This window comes from Parasteatoda tepidariorum, chromosome 8 (assembly GCF_982258835.1).
Source record: "Parasteatoda tepidariorum strain Cologne lab strain chromosome 8, Ptep-v5.0, whole genome shotgun sequence".
NCBI classification, from domain to species: domain Eukaryota; kingdom Metazoa; phylum Arthropoda; class Arachnida; order Araneae; family Theridiidae; genus Parasteatoda; species Parasteatoda tepidariorum.
In genome coordinates this window covers 86,951,595-86,972,811 of record NC_141762.1, presented here as the reverse complement: position 1 = coordinate 86,972,811, position 21,217 = coordinate 86,951,595, and the positions used below count along the sequence as shown (strand labels likewise).

The window sequence follows — 21,217 nt, the reverse complement described above, 5'->3', positions numbered from 1 at the left end:
AATTATTTACTGCATGGTTTTACAGCTCATACAATTAATAATTATATAAAAAACCTACATTTAAATACTTTTGAAACAAAATATGTACAATTTACTGTGGACAAATCTAAACAAATTGACTCTATAAAGTTAAAAGTTCTAGGACTCAATCTTAATTGATCAAAGGGGTGACCTCAAATATGCCAATTAGTGCAGACTATATTTTAAATTGCGAAATACTGGCAATGATGTCCATTTTCTGCAGTTTTTCTTAGAGGCAGTTCCCTCGTTCATTAACAGTGTCACACGTGACGCTAGCCCTGCATTCACTTGCTATTTAAGTTTCATTTTACCAGTCCTGGTCAAATATCGCAAGTTATATCACAGCACTGTAATATAAAATTTGTTTTCTACATGAATCAATTTTTCAATATTTAGGTAGTCTTGTCACTAGATTTAAAATAGATGGAATAGATTTGGACGATCTGATCTACACTAATGGGGAAGAATCAGTGGATGCTTTAAAACTGATGTCTAATCCTATTATGTCAAATGTGTTCGTAACTGGTCTGGTCAATGGATGCGATCTTCAACAGGTTAGAATTTTAATAAGCATATTCTTGCTCACATAATAAAAGTTAAGGGTTTTTTTTATAAAAAAATTACTCAGTTTTAGCATTTTAGAGGAATTATGAGAATTATCAAAATTGTTAATTATTTTTGAGCGCAAATTACTTTCGTGGTCAATGTTGAGTTCACCTATTTTTTAAATGATCTCAATTTGAGGAACTCAAAAAACTGAAACTGCTGTGGATATTTTTTGCATGCTATTCATTTATGGTACTTTATCATTTATAACTGCGTTTAAACTTCTGAAGGATTTTTGACGAGCATAGTTACTCTGTAACCCTAATTTTTAGGTTAACCCAGAATACGAGAACTCCTAGATCAAGTATTGGAATATACGTCTTTAATGTGTAATTTTTAACGTAAAAAGAAACTCCAAAATTAGTACGATGATCAAGATATTTTAATATAAGATCAACCAGCCACTGTGGACATTTTACAGTGGCTAGTAGCAGTTAACGAATCGACCAACCATAGCCGGTATTTGAACCAGGGTTCTCCTTTGAGAGACCTACTTAATCAAAATAATTTACTACATTCGGAGATTTAGTACCAATTATTTTAGGCCAACTTAGTTTTATCCACTGTTTTAGTTAATTAGTATTTTTAAATACAAATTTTCTGCATTCAATTCTATTTTCTCTTAGTTTACTGTTTTAGTAAGAAGTAACCTTTGTTAAAAAAAAAAATGCTCTGCGTTCTTACATTTATCCTCAGTTCACATTTTCAGATTCTAAAGAATGAAATCTTTCTTAACGAAATTTATTCTAGCAGTTCTATGACATTTTGCAATTTTAGTGACTGGTTTTATAAATATCTAAATTGTATCTAAATCGTAGACGTAAAGATCTCGTGCTCCAATAATTTCAAAATTTCTTTCTCATAAAATGAATGTTTTTAGATACAAAAGAATGCACTCTACGCCAACAAACCGGCACAGGTTGTCCAGGAAGAGATAACTGTAGAAAATATCGACGTGATTGGTGATGTTTACGTTGAAGATGTAATGAATCAAGTGCCAGTGCATGATTTGATCAAGAAATTTATAATGCTGACAGGGGACCAAGTCGTAACATCAGACGTAGTTTTGGAAGCTGGCGGGCAGGCTGCAAGTTTGAACCTGGCTGAAGGCATTGCAGACTTCAATTTGCCTTTCATAATGAGTGACGCAGTTCGACGATCTGTACCACAGGTAGGGTTTCAGTTTGGTTTTTTTTTCTCATCCATGTGCCTTTTACTAATGAAAATATTTAAAACAATATTTTCAGTATGTTTCGAAAATTTTCCTTTAAGAAGTTTCTTAAGAAAACTTTAAAACCAAACTTTAACCAGTGCCTTAAACTTGAAGTTATTTTATTTCTCGAACTTACCGTATATTTCTAAATATAAGCCCATTTGCATGTATGAGCCATTGAGTACGCTTTTTATTTATAAATTCTCCCAATCATTCAAAAAATTTTTATAAGCTGCCGTAAAAAAAGTGTCATGCTAAGCTTGGAAATAATCCCCTCTCTTGTAGTAACGGTTTTATAGTGTTTAAAAGTATGGACCTTTCGTAATTAGAATGAAAAATAATAGTATACCTTTCATATTGTCGGTATGTGTTTCTTACTCAATTTTTATATTTAGGCATTAAGTTGTCAACTATTTCGTGTATTTTTATGTTTCGTACGTAAAAATACATAAAATAGTTGACAACTTGTACACACGTTTCGAGATATTTATTGACCATAGCTTATGATCGAGAAAAGTATATTTTGGGGGTGTCCTCCTGGAATTTTTCTAAGTTACTGGATCTGACTATACGCAGACCCCCCCCCCCATTCTAGCTTTCGCAAATTTTCTGCATTCTCGGCTAATATAGAGAAATATACAGTACCATCTTACTATAAAGCATTAGGATTAAAACAAGTACTTTAAAAATTTGAAAAAATTAGCCAATTGCGGAGCTGTTCCACTTTAAAAACGGCAGATTGACTGGAATAATTTTTTTATCTTCATATTTTTTAACTCAACCTGTGTAATTATTGATTTAATACAGTGTTTCCCAACGTGGGGCCCACGCCCCACTGGGGGGCAATTTGATTGTTAAAGGGGGCAATTCGAAAATGGACTCGAAACGAGTTTAACCCTTTTGCTCCGGGCCATTTAAATGCAATGTTAGATTTCAGTGGCAAAATTGAAAGAAAAAAATCAAATTCTTTAATAATTGCAGCCAATAAATGTTATAAATTCTTTTGACTAGACCAGAATATCAACTGGGTTTTTGGCGTAGTCAAGTTAACCTCCCTGCAGCAGACTCTACGTGGACTTTCATACTTTAAAGATAAATTTTGAAAAGAGGACAACAGTAAAGTCTCTATTTACTGCTCACACTTCAACTCATAAACGTATTCTTGAGGCTAGTTATCAAATTTTTTTATTCATCGCTAAATCTGGAAAAAATCATGCTACAGGAGAGAATTTAAAAAAATAGTCAATATCAGCATCTATTAAAACGGTTCTTGAAAAAGATGACAAAGCTGTAAAAGCTATGCCACTCAGTAACAATACTCTTAGCAGAAGAATAGACGAAATGAGTGGAGATATTGAAAAACAACATGTTGAAAAGATGAAAACAAGAAAATTCTTAGTGCAAATGGATGAATCAACTTTGATAGACAGTGTGGCAGTATTGATAACTTACATAAGATATATTGATAAAGGGCATTTTGCTGAAGAAATGTTCTTCTGTAAAAGATTTGAAAGCACCACTACCTCCAACGATATGTATAATAAGCTAAAAAAGTTCATAGATGTCAATAATATACCAATAAATACATAACATCTTGTGCTGCAGATGGTGCTCCTAAGAAAACTGGCTGCTTAAAATTTATGAAAGATGAGAATCCAGAAATGATTCTCGCGCATTGTGTTATTCATAGGGAAAACTTGGTAGCTAGAAAGATCTTGCCTGTTCTAAATGAAGTACTACATTCAGTAATAAAGTGCATCAATGATATTAAAGCTAATGCCAAACTTGAGCTTCTCTTCAAGCTATTTTGTGAAGAACAAAATGCGGACCATGTAAGACTTTTATTTCACACTGAAGTAAGATGGCTCTCTAAAGGGAACTGCTTGAAAAGATTTATGGAACTGTTTGATATTCTTAGTGATTTTTTAAGTGACAAACCTAAAATGAAGTATCTGTTAACAGTCGATGATAAAGCATTTGCGAGTTATTCAGCCGATATCTTTGAAAAACTAAATATATTAAATAAGCATCTACAAGGAATAAATAACTCTAGTTGATGCAAAAGAGAAGATATTTGGTTTCATTACCCTTATTGAGTTATGTCAGATATATATTAACAACAAACACTTAGAACAGTTTCATTGGCTCCAAAAATGTGAAGTAAATAATACCGCTTTACTTGCTATTGTCGATCATCTGAAAATTCTATCGGCTGACTTAAAAGAAAGATTCTATGGTTTAAAACAAATTGATTTTCCAGCATGGATGATGCAGCCAAAGTTAGTGGATTTGTCTGATATATCAAATATGCAGTATCAAGAAGAACTCGCAGAAATGCAAAATGTTAAGTCAGTTAAAACTTTATTTAATATAAAGGGAATGATGGCATGGCTTTGTGAGGAAACAGAAATCAAATACTCAAATTCAACCAAATGTGCAAGAAAACTATTGCTACCGTTTCCATCTTCATATTTAGCTGAATTTGGATTTAGTGCTGTAAATGATTTATTGCTAAAAAAGAAATTGTCTGGATATAACAGAACGGGGATACTTGAGACTGAAGCTAACCAAATTGGAACCTAACATAAAATCTCTGTGCAGCAAGGATCTCACTAAATTAAAATATTAAATTATTATTGAAAAATCTTTATTAAAACTATTTGAATTTTAGTTTTTCATTATATGTTTTGAAAATTTACTTACTGTGTTTCGTTAACAATTTCCTAGTGATTTCTTCCTAAAATCTATCATTTAAGTTTCTTAAGTGAACAATTCAATTTTTTAATATTAAAAATTATGTATATGTTACATAGGGGGGCATAAGAATTTCAGAATGACTTAGGTGGGGCTTGGCGCAAAAAAGGTTGGGAAACACTGATTTAATAGGTTGGAAAAAGCTGGTTTTTTCAAAGATTAGGTCTTGGAAAATACCAATTATCTAATAGTATGCTACCTTTGACAATTGAGATTGCATCTGTTATTCAAGCATGATTATTATCATGCCTTTTATGCTAATTAGGAAAATAGTTCAGAATACCAACATGAGAAAAACAAATTTTGTTTTATATCCAATTATTAAATGAATGAAAAGTCACTCCAACACTTTTTTTGCCAAGTTGTAAAAACTAAACCTAGATGAAAAAATCTCGCCAAAGTTATAATATATTTTAAAATTTTGAAAAAAAAAATAGTTAATGTCTAGACTATTTTTTAAGGAAGGATACTTTTAGTTTGAAATCAATTTTGAGTTTAACGTTCTCAAGCAGTAGCTTTGTTTTCCTTTGTTAAGATTCTTAAAACTTATGAAGTTCTTTTCCTTAAAAGGATATCAATGGCTACAAGAAGTTTAAATCCTTCACAAGCGAAGTCCTCGATGCTAAAGACCTATTTGTAGCGGGATATCTACAAGGGATCGACGCAAACGACCTCTTTGAAAATGTGGTTTTGAAGCAAGGACTCCAGTACGTTGACAGTGAGAAGATATTTAAATCTTTCAAGACTGATGTAGCCACGGTGGAAGGTAAGTTTTTGTTCATACGTATTCGAATCAAGAAATTTTTTGCTATTACCTTTATTGAATACAGATATGATGAAAGCAAAGATTCTTGCACATGAGTTAATTGCAAATATTTCAAACGTTATCATTGGAGGTCACGCAACAATGCTTACCGACAATACAAATCAGCTCTTCTGGAGAACATTCAAAATGTTGTAAAAAGCAATTGAGTTTTTAGATTACGAAGTAGTTTAAGTATGTCAAACACTATAACAAGTAAATTTCATCTTGCATTTCGAACATAAGTTAATGAAATTTAAATCTCCTAAATTAAGTTTTGGTACACATAATTATCAGCGAAATTTATAAACCACCTTAAAAAGTATTAAAGAAATTCCATAATGGCTTTAAAAGGATTAATGATGCAAAAAACTCCTATTATAGAAAACAGTAAAAGATTTAATTGTACGGTTTCCTGCGTTCTAATAAAAAAATTACTTAATTGAAACGTTAAAATATGCTGTTAGAGCAAAACTGTAAAATACTGTTTTCAAATCATATTAAAAGCAACAGCGTTGTGCAACTTGAACCAAAACTAGGGTCTTATTTATAAATAGTTCCTTTTAAAAAGTCTGACATACAGCCAGAAAATATTGTTTATTTTTCCGTTGCGTGCCATCTGTTGACAAATTCAGAAATTATTTTCAAAATTTACTGGAAATGCAGACCTAGGTTTCTAATCAGAAACAAACAGTAAATTGCTATATCCTCACACTTTTTTAAATAGGTTTTTCAAATCATCGGGCAGTTTTAAAAACTCTGTACTTCTCAATCGATTAGTTGCTAGATTTCTTCTTATTACTGAACAACTTTCATTCTTAATCTTCAGTTTTGTGGTACTTGTAAATTTTCACATGCTCATTTCTTAAAGGACACTTCAATGGCCTCTTATTGCCAGACGACATAGTTCGGGTAGACACAACAGAAACCATCAATAGCACAACATATTTCATGTCCGATTTGATTGCGGCATCTGACCTTGACGTTCATGGCAACTTGGATGGCGTAAATGTGACTAGCCTTTTGCAAGACCGGGTTACTTTGTCTACAGACCAGGACGTGAATTCCAAATTGAAATTCCAATCTGATGTCTCAGTGCAAGGTAAGAAAGCCATTATCGGACAAATTTTCTGTTTCGTATGTTTCTAGTTTTCATTTAACTCCATAATTTTACTCTACACTAGATGTTCCGCAATCACCGCCCTTGATGTATGTTCTCAGAAACCTTGTCAAAAATGGATACAAAACTATATTTAGTAGGGATGGCAAATATGAAACAAAGGATTTCTGTTGACTCACTAGTGAAAATGCACTGTGAAAACATCAAAATTAGTTTGATTACCTTAATTTCAATAAATGCCTTTTAACTCCTGTTCTCACAAATAGGTTTTTAGCCCTGCAATCTTAAGTGATTTATTGTATTTTTAGTTTTTTATTCTCTGAAATATGTATTTTTGGCTTAATTTTTGACAAGGTTTTTAAACCTACATTAAAGACGGTTATTGCGGGAATATGAATTTTCTGACTAACGATAAGGTGCAATATATCAATAAATCTATCCTTCAAGCACTACATATTACACTCGATAAGTATAATATTGTAAATCTGTCTTCTAAAAGTTTTCAGCGCATTAAAATTCTTAAATTCAAATTTTTAGTGCCGTTCAAGTTACCAATAAAGTTGAGCAACATACAACTAATAGCAATCTTCAAACCACTAATTCTCCCGCCCCCGTATGTTTTTACAATTCTCATTGATATCTGCAACCATTCACAAGTTTTCGGTTTTTAAATCATACATAATTCTTCATGGTATAAAACTCATAACTGGTTTTAAATTTTTTATAAACTTCAAAAGTTTTGCTGTTTTCTATTTCCGAGGGACATTGCCGCTATTAATCAGAAAACAAGTGAACAGGTAGCGCTGTTGATAAGAAAACGATAGAAAAAACTTTTCGATATTTTCCTTAAGTGAATAAATTTTTTAATTGACATTTTAGTAAATTTGATTAAATTAGCTTCAAAATTAACAAGTTTACAATAGGAAGTTTGGAATCATCCTTCCATACCTCTATTTCTTGTTAGCAAGATTAAAATCTGCAAATCCCTATCACTCATTTAAGCTGTTCGCGTCATATCGTCATCACTCTTGCGCTTTGATTTTGTACAGAAAAAAAGTTTCGTGTCAGATTGCTTGTTGCTCCGTCAAACAAGATCTTATATGACCAGGGAGTCTTAAAAAAAATACATATGTTGCCAACTCTAACACAGTCCTGTTGCCATAACTTCGACTAATTTGATCTGTAACTAAATAAAAATGTCTGAATTTAGCTTGAAAAAATTCATTTAGAGCTTATAATTTCCACTTCTGCTAGACCATCCTTTAAAAACTTATAATTGTACCAAATAAGTTTCTTTTTTCTTCAAAAGGTGATTTGCTAATTGATGGAATGGTCAATGACGTCGCATTGGATATGGTGGCAAAGAAATCTAACAACATTCCCCTTAATGGCTACAAAGTATTCGTGAGAGATTTTCACAGCGATGGATCCTTGGCTGCATCTCCAATTAATGGCCACAATGTTCATTCTTTGGATCAGGCTATTGTAAAGCACAATAGAGAAGAATTTGTGAAGGAATTGCAGGTATGTATCCGTAATTTAAATGTAAGTTCATCTGAGACTTGTGATGTGATACAAATGACCATTGATATGGTCGGAAAAACATTTTCTTTGTAGTTAACTTAAACTACTTTTTTTCTAATGTAGCGACTACAAATTACTTTCGTTACTTTTACGAGCTTTACGCTACGTTTGTCATTTGAGAGCACGAGCCTGGAATGGTAAAAAAAGAAAAAAATTAAGTAACACTGTAGACAAACTTGCGTAGTGTTTGTTTGGTGCAACAAGGCCACATCTAGCCCTTTAAACTTAATACATTTAATTCACAACCAAAAATGCAATTATTCAAGCCAAGAACTAGATTTAGAATATAAGGATAAGATTACAGGGAATTTTTTCAAGGATAAGACTTGAAGCAATCTGTCATATTAATTTTATCTGTTCATAATTTGCTTTAAAAAGGGTATTTAAAAATTTTATATCAAACGAAGATAGCATAAAAAGCAGAAAAACGTACTAGTTTATATTCTTAATAGTCCGACTTATTTTAGAACTCCACTTGATTTCGCACCTTTGTGCGCATAATTTTGATTCTTCATCTCGTGAGGGTCCCGCAGTGGACTGATCGTTAAGACACGGTTCCCTGCAGATCACCGAAGGCAAGCATCACTGGCTGCGGTCAGTGTGCGGGTGAGTGACCACTTGGATCAGTCTGCGTAGGGACCGAGGGTGTGCGGTATTGGTCCTCGTTAAACCGTTCTACCGTAAAGTGCTTAACTACGCGTGCAGGTCGTCGGGCTACCGAAGCGGGGGGTGCATCCCCTCTGCAGAGGATCAAAATTGTGATGGCATGTCTTCGGATCATCCCGAGGGATGTTTCCCAGACAGTCGCCAATAGCCCATTGTGCAGCTCTAGTGCGACGTAAATGAACTACAACCAACAATCATCTCGTGAGGATAAACTATTCAACATATTATATATTAAAAAATGATGCTATAGTATTGTCAATAAATATCATGCATGACATATTTCAGAATTCGAAAAACAGTTTTAAACAATAAAAATATTGATTTGATATTTATGAAAAGCAATCTCTTACATTTGCTCCTAATTTTTTTCCCTCTAACTTTAAAACACAGTTTAAACCAACGTTAAAATATCGCTTTGCCCACTCAGTTTAAAGCGCTGTTAACTCAACTAACTTAAATCCCATACAATTTATTTTTGGCAAGTATAGCCGCTACTGACAGCTTTCATTACTTTAAACTTTATAATTATGAATGAAATTTTTTCATCTCCTTAAAATATTCGTGCGCCTGATTTTATTTATTTTTAACCTCAGCTATTTAGCAAACCTTTAGAAGCTAGAAGTTATCTCTTCTCCGATTTGATTAACGACATATCACTTTCTGGAATAACCTCGACATTCTTCGAAGCTGTCAACAGTTTAAATGGAACACTGAGTTACCTGAAGAATTTGAGTTACGAGTACTGGCAACAACTTAGTGAGCATCTGAATGTGGTGCACAGTAAGTACATCTTCAGATGAAACTACCTCATGCTGTTTTTATTTTTATCTTCATCTCCCTCTATTCTTTTCAGATAAAGTATCGAAGTTTGCATATTTCATTTTACTGCAAGAGATTAATTTGGGTCCAACCATGAAAATACTGCAAGGATATCGCTTAGAGTAAGTATCTGTTCTTTATATTGACTGTACAACTAATTGTACTAGGTCATTATTAACATTACCATAAATATTTTAACATTGGTTTTTTGGGAATAAACTTCAAATTCTTATGGCAGAATTACAGTCTAATGAATAATGAACTATTTAATTTTTACTCTTTCACAGTTCTCAATTCCTTAAATTATCAGAAAAATTATTAAATTTATAATTGGAAATATTATAATCGGAAGTATAATCTAAAAGGTAATTGTTTTATGAATTTAGATTTTTTTAATTTAAAATTAGTAAAGTTTAAATGCAATCGGTTAAAAAATATAGTACTTTTCATAATTATCTGTATTCAGCATTTTCTCATTTAATACAGCATGACTACCTGTTAAACAACATATGGTAGTAATAAAATTTTATTTTGAGATGTATTTGCATACATTGGGAGCTTGTTTTGCAATTTTTCAGACACTCTACGAGTGAATTCTCCCATTCTATGGTCATATGGACATCTCAGAAACAATGCACTTACCTTGAAAGATGCTGTCACGAGGAATACTCTTACTGGATAAGGGTGAAGAAGTCTGGTCACTTGATTGTGGACAGCGAACCAGAGCCAGGAAGATTATATCCAATACCTGATCCAGTTCTCACTCCATCGAGAAAAGACTTCTTCATATGGACGAATGCAAGAGGTTTTCAACCTAAATGGTGAGTACAATATTTTTAACTATTTTATGGTTCGTAAACTATTCCCTTTCCTCTAAACATTTAGTTAAAAACTTGCATGCTAGATCGTAGCACCATAAATTTCAATGCATCACTCGCGTCCTACACAGCTATTCGACCCACTTAGCAACTATTGCCTGCCAGGTGGCCGAGCGGTTAGCGTACCGGACTGCGAACCCAAAGGTTGCGGGTTCGTATCCCGCATAGAGTATGGAAGTATTTGTCTGTTCTGTGTCCCACGCTGAACTGATCGTAAAGACACGTTTCTCTGCAGAACACCTATGTCAAGCATCACTGGCTGCGGTCTATAAATTGGTGGGTGACCAGCTTGCGTACGGACCGAGGGTGGACGGTATCGGTCCTCTTTAAACTGTTCTACCGTAAAGTGCTTGACTACGCGTGCAGGTCGTCGGTCTACCAAAGCGAGGGAATCATCTCCTCTGCAGAGGATCAAAACTGCGATTGCATGTCTTCGGATCATCCTCGGGGATGTTTCCCAGACCGTCGCCAATAGCCCATTGTGCAGTTCTAGTGCGATGTAAATAAAGTGCCTACCTAATTGTCCCTGTTGTGTGAATGTAGCTCACCCTATGAACATGTATCTGTGGCAGTGTAGGGTTGATAATGCTAACCTTCGTGATTTAGGTTAAGTTTCAGGTGCCCACGGAGTAACTTTTAAGAGCAACACTTCCAGCGTCTTTCGAGGCAAAGAGCGAAAGTTCAATGCCTGCCTCTAAAAAAAACTTCAAAACAATTTCCAGCAGTTTAAGTTTCCATCTCTCGCGTTATATGGTGCTACTAAATTAACAGTAATCGCAGTTGAACAGTGGGATATTAATCCCACTGTTTACTTGTGACTAGGACTGGGCTATAAATCGATATATCGCGACATATCGATTTAACGCCTGTATCGGCAGGCCGATACAGCGACTTTCGTTCCACGCGATGCATCAGAAATCTGATTTAAGCCGTCGAGTAACGAAGACGAACGATATAGCGATATAAGACACGCAAGGATGCCAACTCGCCGTGGAAAAGACGATGTACGTATCGTTATATTGAAACGGCCTTGATTGATGAGCGGTAGAATCAGAATCAGTTTTGAGAACATATATCGTGATCTCGCATGTTCGTTTCCGCACCTCTTAGTTTTTTTTTTTTTTTTCTTTTTTTTTTTTTCTACTTTGTCGCGACTTGATATCGTTTCTTGCAGATTATTTTCAGTGGGACTGACTTTGTGATCGTTTATTTCTTAATTAGGTAAATTTTTTTTGAAACAGAACTTTCTTTTTTATTTTTAAATGTGAAGACTAATTTTGATATTATATGTTTAAGTATTATTTTACATTATTGAATTTATTACAAACGGAAATCTAATTTAAAGTGCCCATAAAGAATTAAATTAAAAAGTAATTAAATTTGTTAGGCTATTTTTTACTTTATTTTAATTTATTAAAAACTTTTTGGATAAAACAATAATTTAATAGGTTTTTATTACCTATTTTAAATTTATAAATCTTTAGTTGTTTTCATTTTTATAAATAAAATTATAACAAAACTTATTTTTCCTCTTTTGGTTTTGGACATAAGTCAATCAACTTTGTTTATTCAAAAAAATTAGTTATGTTTGCGATTGCGAAATTTTTTTTTTAAAATCATTTAGCACTTCGTTTTATTAAAGAGTATAATCGTGTTTTTTTAATTTTCTGTCAATATTGTCTGTTGAATATATTATCGAATATCATAATTTAGGAAATTAAATCTTACTTTGTTTTTTCGTTCATGATTCGGTAATTATTCAATTTAACTTTATTTATGTTAAATAATAATGATAAAAAATAGTGTTTTAAAAGTGTTTTTTTTTTATTTAATTTATTTAGCACTTCGTTAAAAATTATTCCTATGCTTAAAACAAACTTATTTTTTAAATTTTCTTTCTATATTGTTATGTAAATATATTGATAAATTTCAATTTTATTTATTTTTTTATTTATCTTTAAACTAAGAAATCTTTCGCTATTTGCGCGATCATTTTTAGAAAATATAACATTAATATCTTAAGCAAAACATGTACATCAAATTCATAAATTGATTTAAATCAATCTGAGTTTAAAGTTTTGATAGAAATCTGACTTTCTACGCCTTACATGTAAATGAATTTCAAAAATACTATATCGCTATACATCGCTATATCGCGATGCAAAACTGACGATGCATCACGATATAAAATTTCTTATATCGCCCAGTCCTACTTGTGACTATACGAAACACAACACAGCAGCAACTAAACTCTTAAAAATTAAGACACAGAACTGCACTGGCGTGCCAAACGCTCACGGCCTCTCACTTAACCATTTCTGTCACTTCCGTTAACCAGATGAGCATTGTAGCGAAGACTGCTTCTTAAAGCAACCTTATCTGCAGAGACTGAGTTAGTAATTGAGTACCTTCCCAGAACCTTTAGTTTAGAGACTTAAGGAAATGCAACCTAGACACACTACCAACCTGAAACAAAATCGTTCTATTTTAGATGTTAAAATTCCATAGTCAGTGTTCTATCTATATATTCAACTAAATTGAAATTTTTTGATCTTTTTTTTTAACATAAAAGTATCTTTTATGAAAATAAATCTTTTGAGCTACATAACCTTTTATAGCTTTTAATACATATCGAACTTATCAGTTTTATTGAATGTGCCAAAAACACAACAACCAAGCTTTTAAACTTTTTGAAGTTTAAATTTCATACTAAAGTAAAACAAAATCTCTCCTAAATTTAAAATGTCTGAGAGATCAATCTAAAACAAATGTTTCATTTTTTCTTTTCATATACAAAGAGCTTTAAAGATAGTTTTATTTATTTTTAAACAAGGTGCAATGACAAGAGGGACGAGGAAATGAAGCTTGCATCTTTAACAGATTCCAAATACTTGGATGTATTTATGGAGATTAAGAATTCACCAACCTTGAGTGACATAAAATCATTCAGAAGAGTCCATTTGTATGCTGTAGCCGGATTCTATTATGATAGAAAAGAGGGTAAGAATAGTTACCTATTTTTAATTAATGATTTGAAAAGCGTTAATATTTATAAACAATTGGTTCAAGAAATTTTCAAGATGCATCCATTGAAGCTTGAAAGAAGTAAGGTGTAAAAATGGACACACTTTTAAATATTTTTAGTCTCTAAGGAAACAATACACATTAAGTCAAAAAGTAATGAGTAAAATGTTTTTATCAAACTTTAACGAATCATTATAGTGATCGATCAGAGCAAATAAATTAATATATTCAAAAGCCACTTTATTCAATTAATAGAGCTGAAATTAGCTGTGGTCACAGTAGTCACATTAAACTGTGTAGTTGTCAACATTTTTAGTTTTGATATCAACTAGATGTTTTACAGGGTAAATCTTAATAATAATTCAGAGTTGGACAAAATTGATTTTTCTTTTGTTTCTCTTAATCTGACTCCATATACTTATTCTTAGTTCCTCTTACAAAGACTCTAAAGCTGGTATTTTTTAAACATCCTATGGATATTCAATTGTGGATACAGGATTTTCTTTCCAGGATTTCGTAACGTAACTTTAAAACTTTTAATAGATTTTTGCAATTTTATTGAGATTGTATTGAAGTATATTGTTTGAATTGTCATTTTGAAACGCGTGGATAACTCTTGGGCATTTTTAATTTAAAAGACATTAAATATTCAACACAAATTACTCGTAAATGAATCCTTCAATATCCTTTCAGGTGTTTACAGCAACGCTGTAGTCTACATATTCAACGAAATAAAACGTGAATGGTCAGAGCATCAAATCCTGCCCTCTTCAGGCGTCTTATCCCTGGATGTCACTCGTGACTCAGAAGACAATATCTTATTGGCTATTGGATCGGGAATAGGGTCGTATTCATCTGTCTACAAGTGGGATGACGCTCAACATGAAGTAAGTTGATAGTATCGTAAGTTATTGTAACAATAACTTACTAACCTAATTAAAGAACATATATTAATATTAAAGTGAAAAAAAACTCAATCGAAATCTATCAAATTTTTAAGGAAGGCTGATGTACAAGATATCAAAACCTGTTTAATTGTCGATTGTAACTCAAAGGTACTTCTAATAACTAAACTTATCAACGTTTCCTCTGGGTATCTAACACGTTTTGATGTTTGCAGTTCCACCTTCTTTGGTAGTGATTCGTGAGATTTTGTTAAAGGTATACTTTCTTAGACTTCAGATTCGGAATGTATTTCCTTTTTCTCAATTTTTGATAAGGATCCTTAAGATTATTAGCGGTCAGTACAGAACACCGTGTATATTTCTAACTAACATGATCCTAAAATTCACTTGAAAAAGTTTTTGATATCCACTCTTTAAAAGTGTCCATTTAAAGTATTTCTAACCTTATTTTTCTTCAGCTTTATTACATAAATATCAATGTTGTAAGGAGTCTATTTTCTTGTAGTTTAAGATCTTGCAATATGTTAGCTCGACGTACGTCACAAGCACATTATGGCTGAAACGTGGACAGATCCAGCTTCTGGCCATGGCCAACGTGGACGAGTGGCCCAGCAAAGAAGGTTTCTGCACTGAAATGGTTTCTGGTGGAGAGATAAATATTTATACTTACGACTACAGCATTCAATGGATTCAAAGCATTCCTTTGAGTGGAGTGATTTCTTTAGTGCACTTCACTTTCGAAGGTAAGCAGTCAATTTTTTTATAGACAGTAAAATAAATTAAACAAGTCAACCCATGAAGTATTTAAAGTTTATTTCCGATTGGATATAATTAATTATAATAAATTGTTAATATGAGCAATAAGATGAGGAATTTCAGTTCTCATATGCGCAGCATTGAACTCCGTAAATAAGTACCATGCCGCTTATATGATGGCATTGATCTGTTAAGTTTTAAAATAACTTTAAATTCTGTTTCTTTTAAGCATGAAGTTAACCTTCTGAGCATTTTAGTGATCTTTCCTTTATTTCTGTATCAAACTGTATAACGCTGCCTTATGTTGTGAATTGAGTTAATTTCATTTGAAATAAACGCAAAATAACTATCGGAACTTGGCCTGTTAAACTTTACATAGACTCAATCTTTTAACACGTTCGCGCCAATCTTGCATGAGTAGCATCCAGAGCAAACAAATTAAGTCGGAATATGGAGTTAGTAATTCAATTTGTCTTATCGACGATCAGCACGTTTAAATCAGATTTAACTTTTTTATTTTTCTTTGACTTTGTCTATAAAGATGTGACCTCACAATCTAAATTCCGACTAGTTATCGCACTCGGATATCTACAAAAGCTGTGCTCCCCAGCTTTTTTATTGCATACGACCGATCAATGTGTGATAATTTTACCACGGCCTGTCGAGACATGGGTAAAGAGACGTTGATTGTTTATATTTTAGATTGTTTTGATTCAATAATTTTAATTTAATTGCATTTAAACATGATTTAAATGCACGTAAATATTTATTTTGCACGTTATGCAAAATAAAATGCAATTAAAATGCACGGTATTGTTGCAGTTTTAGGCAATACCTCCTAGAAAAGAGAAGGCCTCAGCACGAGTTGCCATAAAGAAGAAATTTAATCCTTTAGTGGTCCAAACGTAGTGACATCTTTCGTATTAACCACCACTGCGCAGTTTAGTAGTCCGAACGTAGTGAAATCATATTTTCTATCCACTGCGCAGTTTTGATCCGTGCTGATGCCTTCTACTCTTCTAGTAGTTGTTGCTTTAGGTGTCTCTCAGAAACCGGTTAACCTCCCATCCATAAAGATTCGTACAAACCCAAGATCAATCACCACAAAAAATAAAATGGAAATAATTTAGCATTGGGCGTCCTGGTACAATTTGATCCATGGACCGGCAGTTAGAACCTGTACTAGAGTGTACAACTAAATTTAATTTTTTGATAGTTTCTAACAAAATGTCATTTTCGTTAAATATCTATTAATTCGTTAAATGGCTATTAATTCAAACCATTTTCGGTGTAATCAGTACTTTAAATCTTCACTGGAGCTCTGTCGAATAGCAATGTCAATCATTTCACGACAGTTTAGAGCAGAATTTGTCGTGATAGAAAATTCAGAATGGCAAAAATCAATTTTTCTCTTTATTTGTACTGGATGACAATACTGCCGTGCAATATAAAAATCAATGTAAGCGACAAATTCAGAATTTATACGTATATTTGGCATTTTCGTATGAGCGGCATGTCTCAATTTTGAAAACTTTAAGAAAATTCCTATAGCATTTGCAAAGGAAAAGAAATAGTAGTCATTTTTCTCAATGTGTTAAGCACTTAAGTTTTTTTTTTTTAATACGACAGCAGAATAAGTATTGATAATTCTCAGATCATTATAAACAGCTTATATCGCCATTTTATCACCAAATAAAATTTACAAACAAAAGTTTTGACCAGGTATAAAATTCTAAATTTAACTGATTCCGCACGTGATGCCTGCACATTTTACAATTGTTTACTTTAAATGGGGCAACAAAAAAAAAACTTTATAATCTATCAAAATTTTCTAAGACTTAAAACAGAACGTCACAATTTTTAGACCTAAAACGTAGACACATATCATTTCCAAAACAAACTTCTATAAGTTACGATTTAGGTTTGACAAAAGTAATTATCTGCCTTAGAGGGGAAAAAATTTAAATTTCATTTTATTAGGTCTTAATATCTACTTTTAACTTACAGGAGATACTTTCTTGGCTGCGGCCAGCACGAAACTACAATCTATCTTCATTTATGAATGGAAAGGCCACGGTGGATTTAGTTTGATTCAATCGATGTTTGTTGGAGAAGTAACACACCTCAACACATACAAAATAGAGCAAGATCTTTACATGACTGTGGCAACGGCGTCCGGGCCGGCTAAAATACTAAAAGTTGTTGCGCAAGGCACAAATACAGTAACAACATCATACAGTTACCCGAACTTACCCATAGACTCTTTACCAGAAGCGCAGAAAGATGAAGCGGTCAAAGAAGAAACAACCGGCTGCCTAACTTGACCGTAACTTGTTGGTTAAAGTTTTAAATTATTAAGTTTTTGTTGAAGACTTTGTTTCTGTTTCTTTTAAATCTCGCGATAATCTAATACTGTTGAGTTTTACTGTTTACTACCATTTTTAGAATCTTTAAATGAAATTAGTATGCATTAAGTTTTTAAGGATATTTAAGATTGCCGTTTTGTGTAAATGCAATTAATTTAATGCTAAATTTAATAAAGTTTTTATTTCAAGAAATGTGGAAGGTTCAGTTTTTTGTTCTGTCTCCAGTTTTTAATCCGTAGCAAAATCAACGAAAAATTGATTTATTGAAACATATATTAGAAATGGTTAAACGGGCAAGATGAGGTAGAATAGCTTCAAATATCAGCGGTATACTTTTTTTTTAGTTATAAAATAATGAGATTCTAATCACTTAAAATATCGTTATACCCTGGGAAAAACTTTTTGTTAGCGTTCTGTATCACCTACAATGATAATTTGAAGTGTAGAAAAAAATTCAGCATTTGAAATATCAGAATTAAGTCTTTTCGCTTTTTTCTTTCTGTAAAGAAAAAAAAACTAAGTGAAGCAATTTGTAAAAAAAAATTGGGGAAAAAAAAACATGACTAAAAAAAAAAAACTTAGAGAATTTTTAATTATTTTATTTATTCAGAGTTTAAATAGTTTTTATACATCCTCAATTATAATTATATCCAGAATATAGGTTTATCACTGCCCTTAACCCTTTAACGTAGAATTTTATTTCACTTATTTTTCAAACTTATATTTTGTTTTAGTTTAGATCAAAATAAGTGAAAAAATTTTAAATTTAGCATGTTATAAGTTATGGTTATGAAATGCAGCATGAAACAGTTTTTTTTTTCTGAATTGATAGAAGTAAATTTGGGATTAGAAGATTTTACTTAGAGATCTTAGAATTTCCACTTATTTAGATCTAAGAGAAACTGTTATTAATCTTTAAAATTTAATATACAAAGTAAATTATTTACAGACATTTGAATGTGAAAGAAAAATTTCAAGCTACTTTTTTTTGGATTTTATTACAAATATAATACCGATAATCTAACTATTTTTTAGTAACTAAGTCTGTTCTTTATAATTAAAGATACCAAAATATCTTTGTTTGTAATTGGAGCGTCAGAAAATATATAAAAGGGACAACGATGTCCCATCTGCGTCAAAGGGTTAAAAAAAATACAAAAGAGAAAAGATACAAAAAATCTTGGAAGATTTGGGACAAGAGATACTGCAATATTCCAACTACTTCTACACATAAAGAACCACTAGGATTATAACAATAGGCATCGCCCCCCCCCCCAAATAATTTTCCGACAAATCTGAATTTTTTAAATTTATTACCTTTTGAACTCAAAAACCTCAAAGGCTGCTTTTTTAATTTAAATGAAATCCCTGAAAAATAATATTTTTGATAGTTTCTACTTAATTTGATGAAATAGTCTTCACATTAAAATAATCATAAAATTATCTTAAAGCTAGCTAAATATTTTTTAAACTTGTTACAGTTCTAACTAAATGATTTCAATAAAATAAAACTTAGCTTCTAGCTACTGTTATAATCAGAAAAAAAACTTTAGTTAAGACTAAGAGGCTCCGCCCCCTGCTCGCTAACGCTCGCCAACCTCCGAGAATTGCTACGCAATCCTATGCGGTTCACGCCGTGAACAATGGCTCGCTACGCTCGCTCGCCAATGAACACAATGTTCTAGCACAAAGACATAATATACAGGGTGTTCCAAAATTATCTTTACAACTTCTAAAATTCATAACTTCGAACATAAACAAGATATTTATATTCTGTCTTTTGCATGTATTACTGCAACTAATAAAGTTTTTTTCTCAATAGGGTGAAAAGTTATAAGTGAGGATGTGGACACCACAACAGAAAGCTCAATGTGTCTCATGGTTCATAGAGACGAAATCAGATACACAGGTTCAACGGAACTTCAGGACAAATTTACAAAGAGACCCACCATCCAGACCCTCCATCCGTGCATGGCACACAAGCTTCATGAGCACCGGATCAGTATTGCATAAAAGTGGAGTCGGACGACCCAGCACAAGTCCAGAAAATGTGGAGCGAATACGGCCATGAGACGCATTGAGCTTTCTGTTGTGGTGTCCACATCCTCACTTAAAACTTTTCAGCCTATTGAAAAAAAAACTTTATTAGTTGCAGTAATACATGCAAAAGACAGAATATAAATATCTTGTTTATGTTCGAAGTTATGAATTTTTGAAGTTGTAAAGATAATTTTGGAACACCCTGTATTATCATCAAAGACATAGTATTGTACTTATGTAGAAGAATTCTACCAATGTTCTTATTGGCTTTTAAAAAAGTATATTAGCTATTTAGATTGTACATGGTGAAAAAATCAAAACATTAGCTAAATAAGAAACATATTAGCAAAATAAATTATCAAATATTGCTTCACTAATATTCTGCATTTTAAAGCGTGAAAATTCAATGCATAAACAAACGCGAAATATAAGAAAATTCAATGCATTCAATACAAACACTTAAACGTTTTTTAGACGTTTAGGTAGCTCCCAGTAGAAAAATATCAATTCAACAGCGGCCTTTTAAAGCATTCTCACTTCAATTAATTAATTCCTAATTGAGTTTAAATTAAATATTGTCATGTTTTTAGTGCATGAATCTGAATCGAACAACCTGATAATGCTCACTCTGGTTATTGTTATCTGGTTGCTCACTACGTGCTCTTGCGCGCCGAATCCAATCAATTAAAAATGAAAACTGTTGTCAGCGCGAGAAAAGAAATATCATCGGTTTTATTGATACATACATACATACGTACGTATTAGCGTTTTATATAATATAGATAGATTCTTTAAACACTTTCTAATACTGTCAAGTTTTTTTTAGTATTTTAATGTACTAGGACAAGTGGTTACCTTTCGATTATCTCTTTTTTCGGTAAGATCATTTGTTAAATAAATAATAATTATAGTTTTGTGAAAGAACATTTTGTTAAAATGTTAATCGCAACTAAATGAACGATTACTTAGATTTATATTTAGCTGTACTAGAAAAAAAATACTTTATCTTAGGAATACTGAACGTGACATAACAAGAAATAAGCTTGACGTAATTTAACTTGTTAAATATATACAATTAAAACCTACGTAACGTATGAAATCACAAGGGTTCAAATTGGAAACTGTTTCTATCTATAGTCTTTCATACTTTTAAAAATTTCTACATAAAATGTTAGAATTTATATCCAACACCCAATCTCTCTCGCTCAACAATTTTATTTAACTTTTGTTGCGTTAGACGTTAAATCCAATTTTTGTAATTAAAATTCATGACTAGTAAAAATCCATTAAATATATTATAACTAGAGCCCGGATTTTGATGACCTAAAAAATTTCAATTAATGCCCTTAAAAGTGCAAAAAATGCCCTTAAAATGCGAAAATTGCGCTAAAAATGCCTTATGACATGACTTAAATAGAAGTGAAAATATTGAACTAAAACAATGTTTTACTCTTTAAAATTATTATGAGTCGTTTCAAAAAATATAAAGCAATGCAATACTTGTTTTTCGTTCATTAAAGTTTGAAAAATATGTTATATCCTAAAATAACAAAAAAAGGAAAATATATTGACTCCAAAACATTTTCATTTTGTGTAGAAACTTAAATGAATATAACAGTCATAATATAACAATCATAATCCATCTCATAATATTACTAAATAT

The 21,217-nt window shown here is 32.0% G+C and overlaps 1 protein-coding gene across 2 annotated transcripts in view; it reads left to right on the top strand.

The window, feature by feature from the left end:
- Positions 1 to 17,706, top strand: part of LOC107442643 (uncharacterized) — a 52,858-nt gene extending 35,152 nt beyond the window's left edge. For both annotated transcript variants that reach the window (XM_087169260.1, XM_087169261.1), the window contains exons 20-31: positions 418 to 575; positions 1,508 to 1,798; positions 5,165 to 5,360; positions 6,268 to 6,498; positions 7,826 to 8,040; positions 9,360 to 9,546; positions 9,620 to 9,707; positions 10,164 to 10,406; positions 13,297 to 13,463; positions 14,181 to 14,374; positions 14,898 to 15,135; positions 17,156 to 17,706. In XM_087169260.1, coding sequence (XP_087025386.1) covers positions 418 to 575; positions 1,508 to 1,798; positions 5,165 to 5,360; positions 6,268 to 6,498; positions 7,826 to 8,040; positions 9,360 to 9,546; positions 9,620 to 9,707; positions 10,164 to 10,406; positions 13,297 to 13,463; positions 14,181 to 14,374; positions 14,898 to 15,135; positions 17,156 to 17,472 — 2,525 coding nt within the window. In that variant the 3' untranslated portion in view covers positions 17,473 to 17,706. The remainder of the gene's footprint in view (positions 1 to 417; positions 576 to 1,507; positions 1,799 to 5,164; positions 5,361 to 6,267; positions 6,499 to 7,825; positions 8,041 to 9,359; positions 9,547 to 9,619; positions 9,708 to 10,163; positions 10,407 to 13,296; positions 13,464 to 14,180; positions 14,375 to 14,897; positions 15,136 to 17,155) is intronic.
- The last annotated feature ends 3,511 nt before the right edge of the window (positions 17,707 to 21,217 follow it).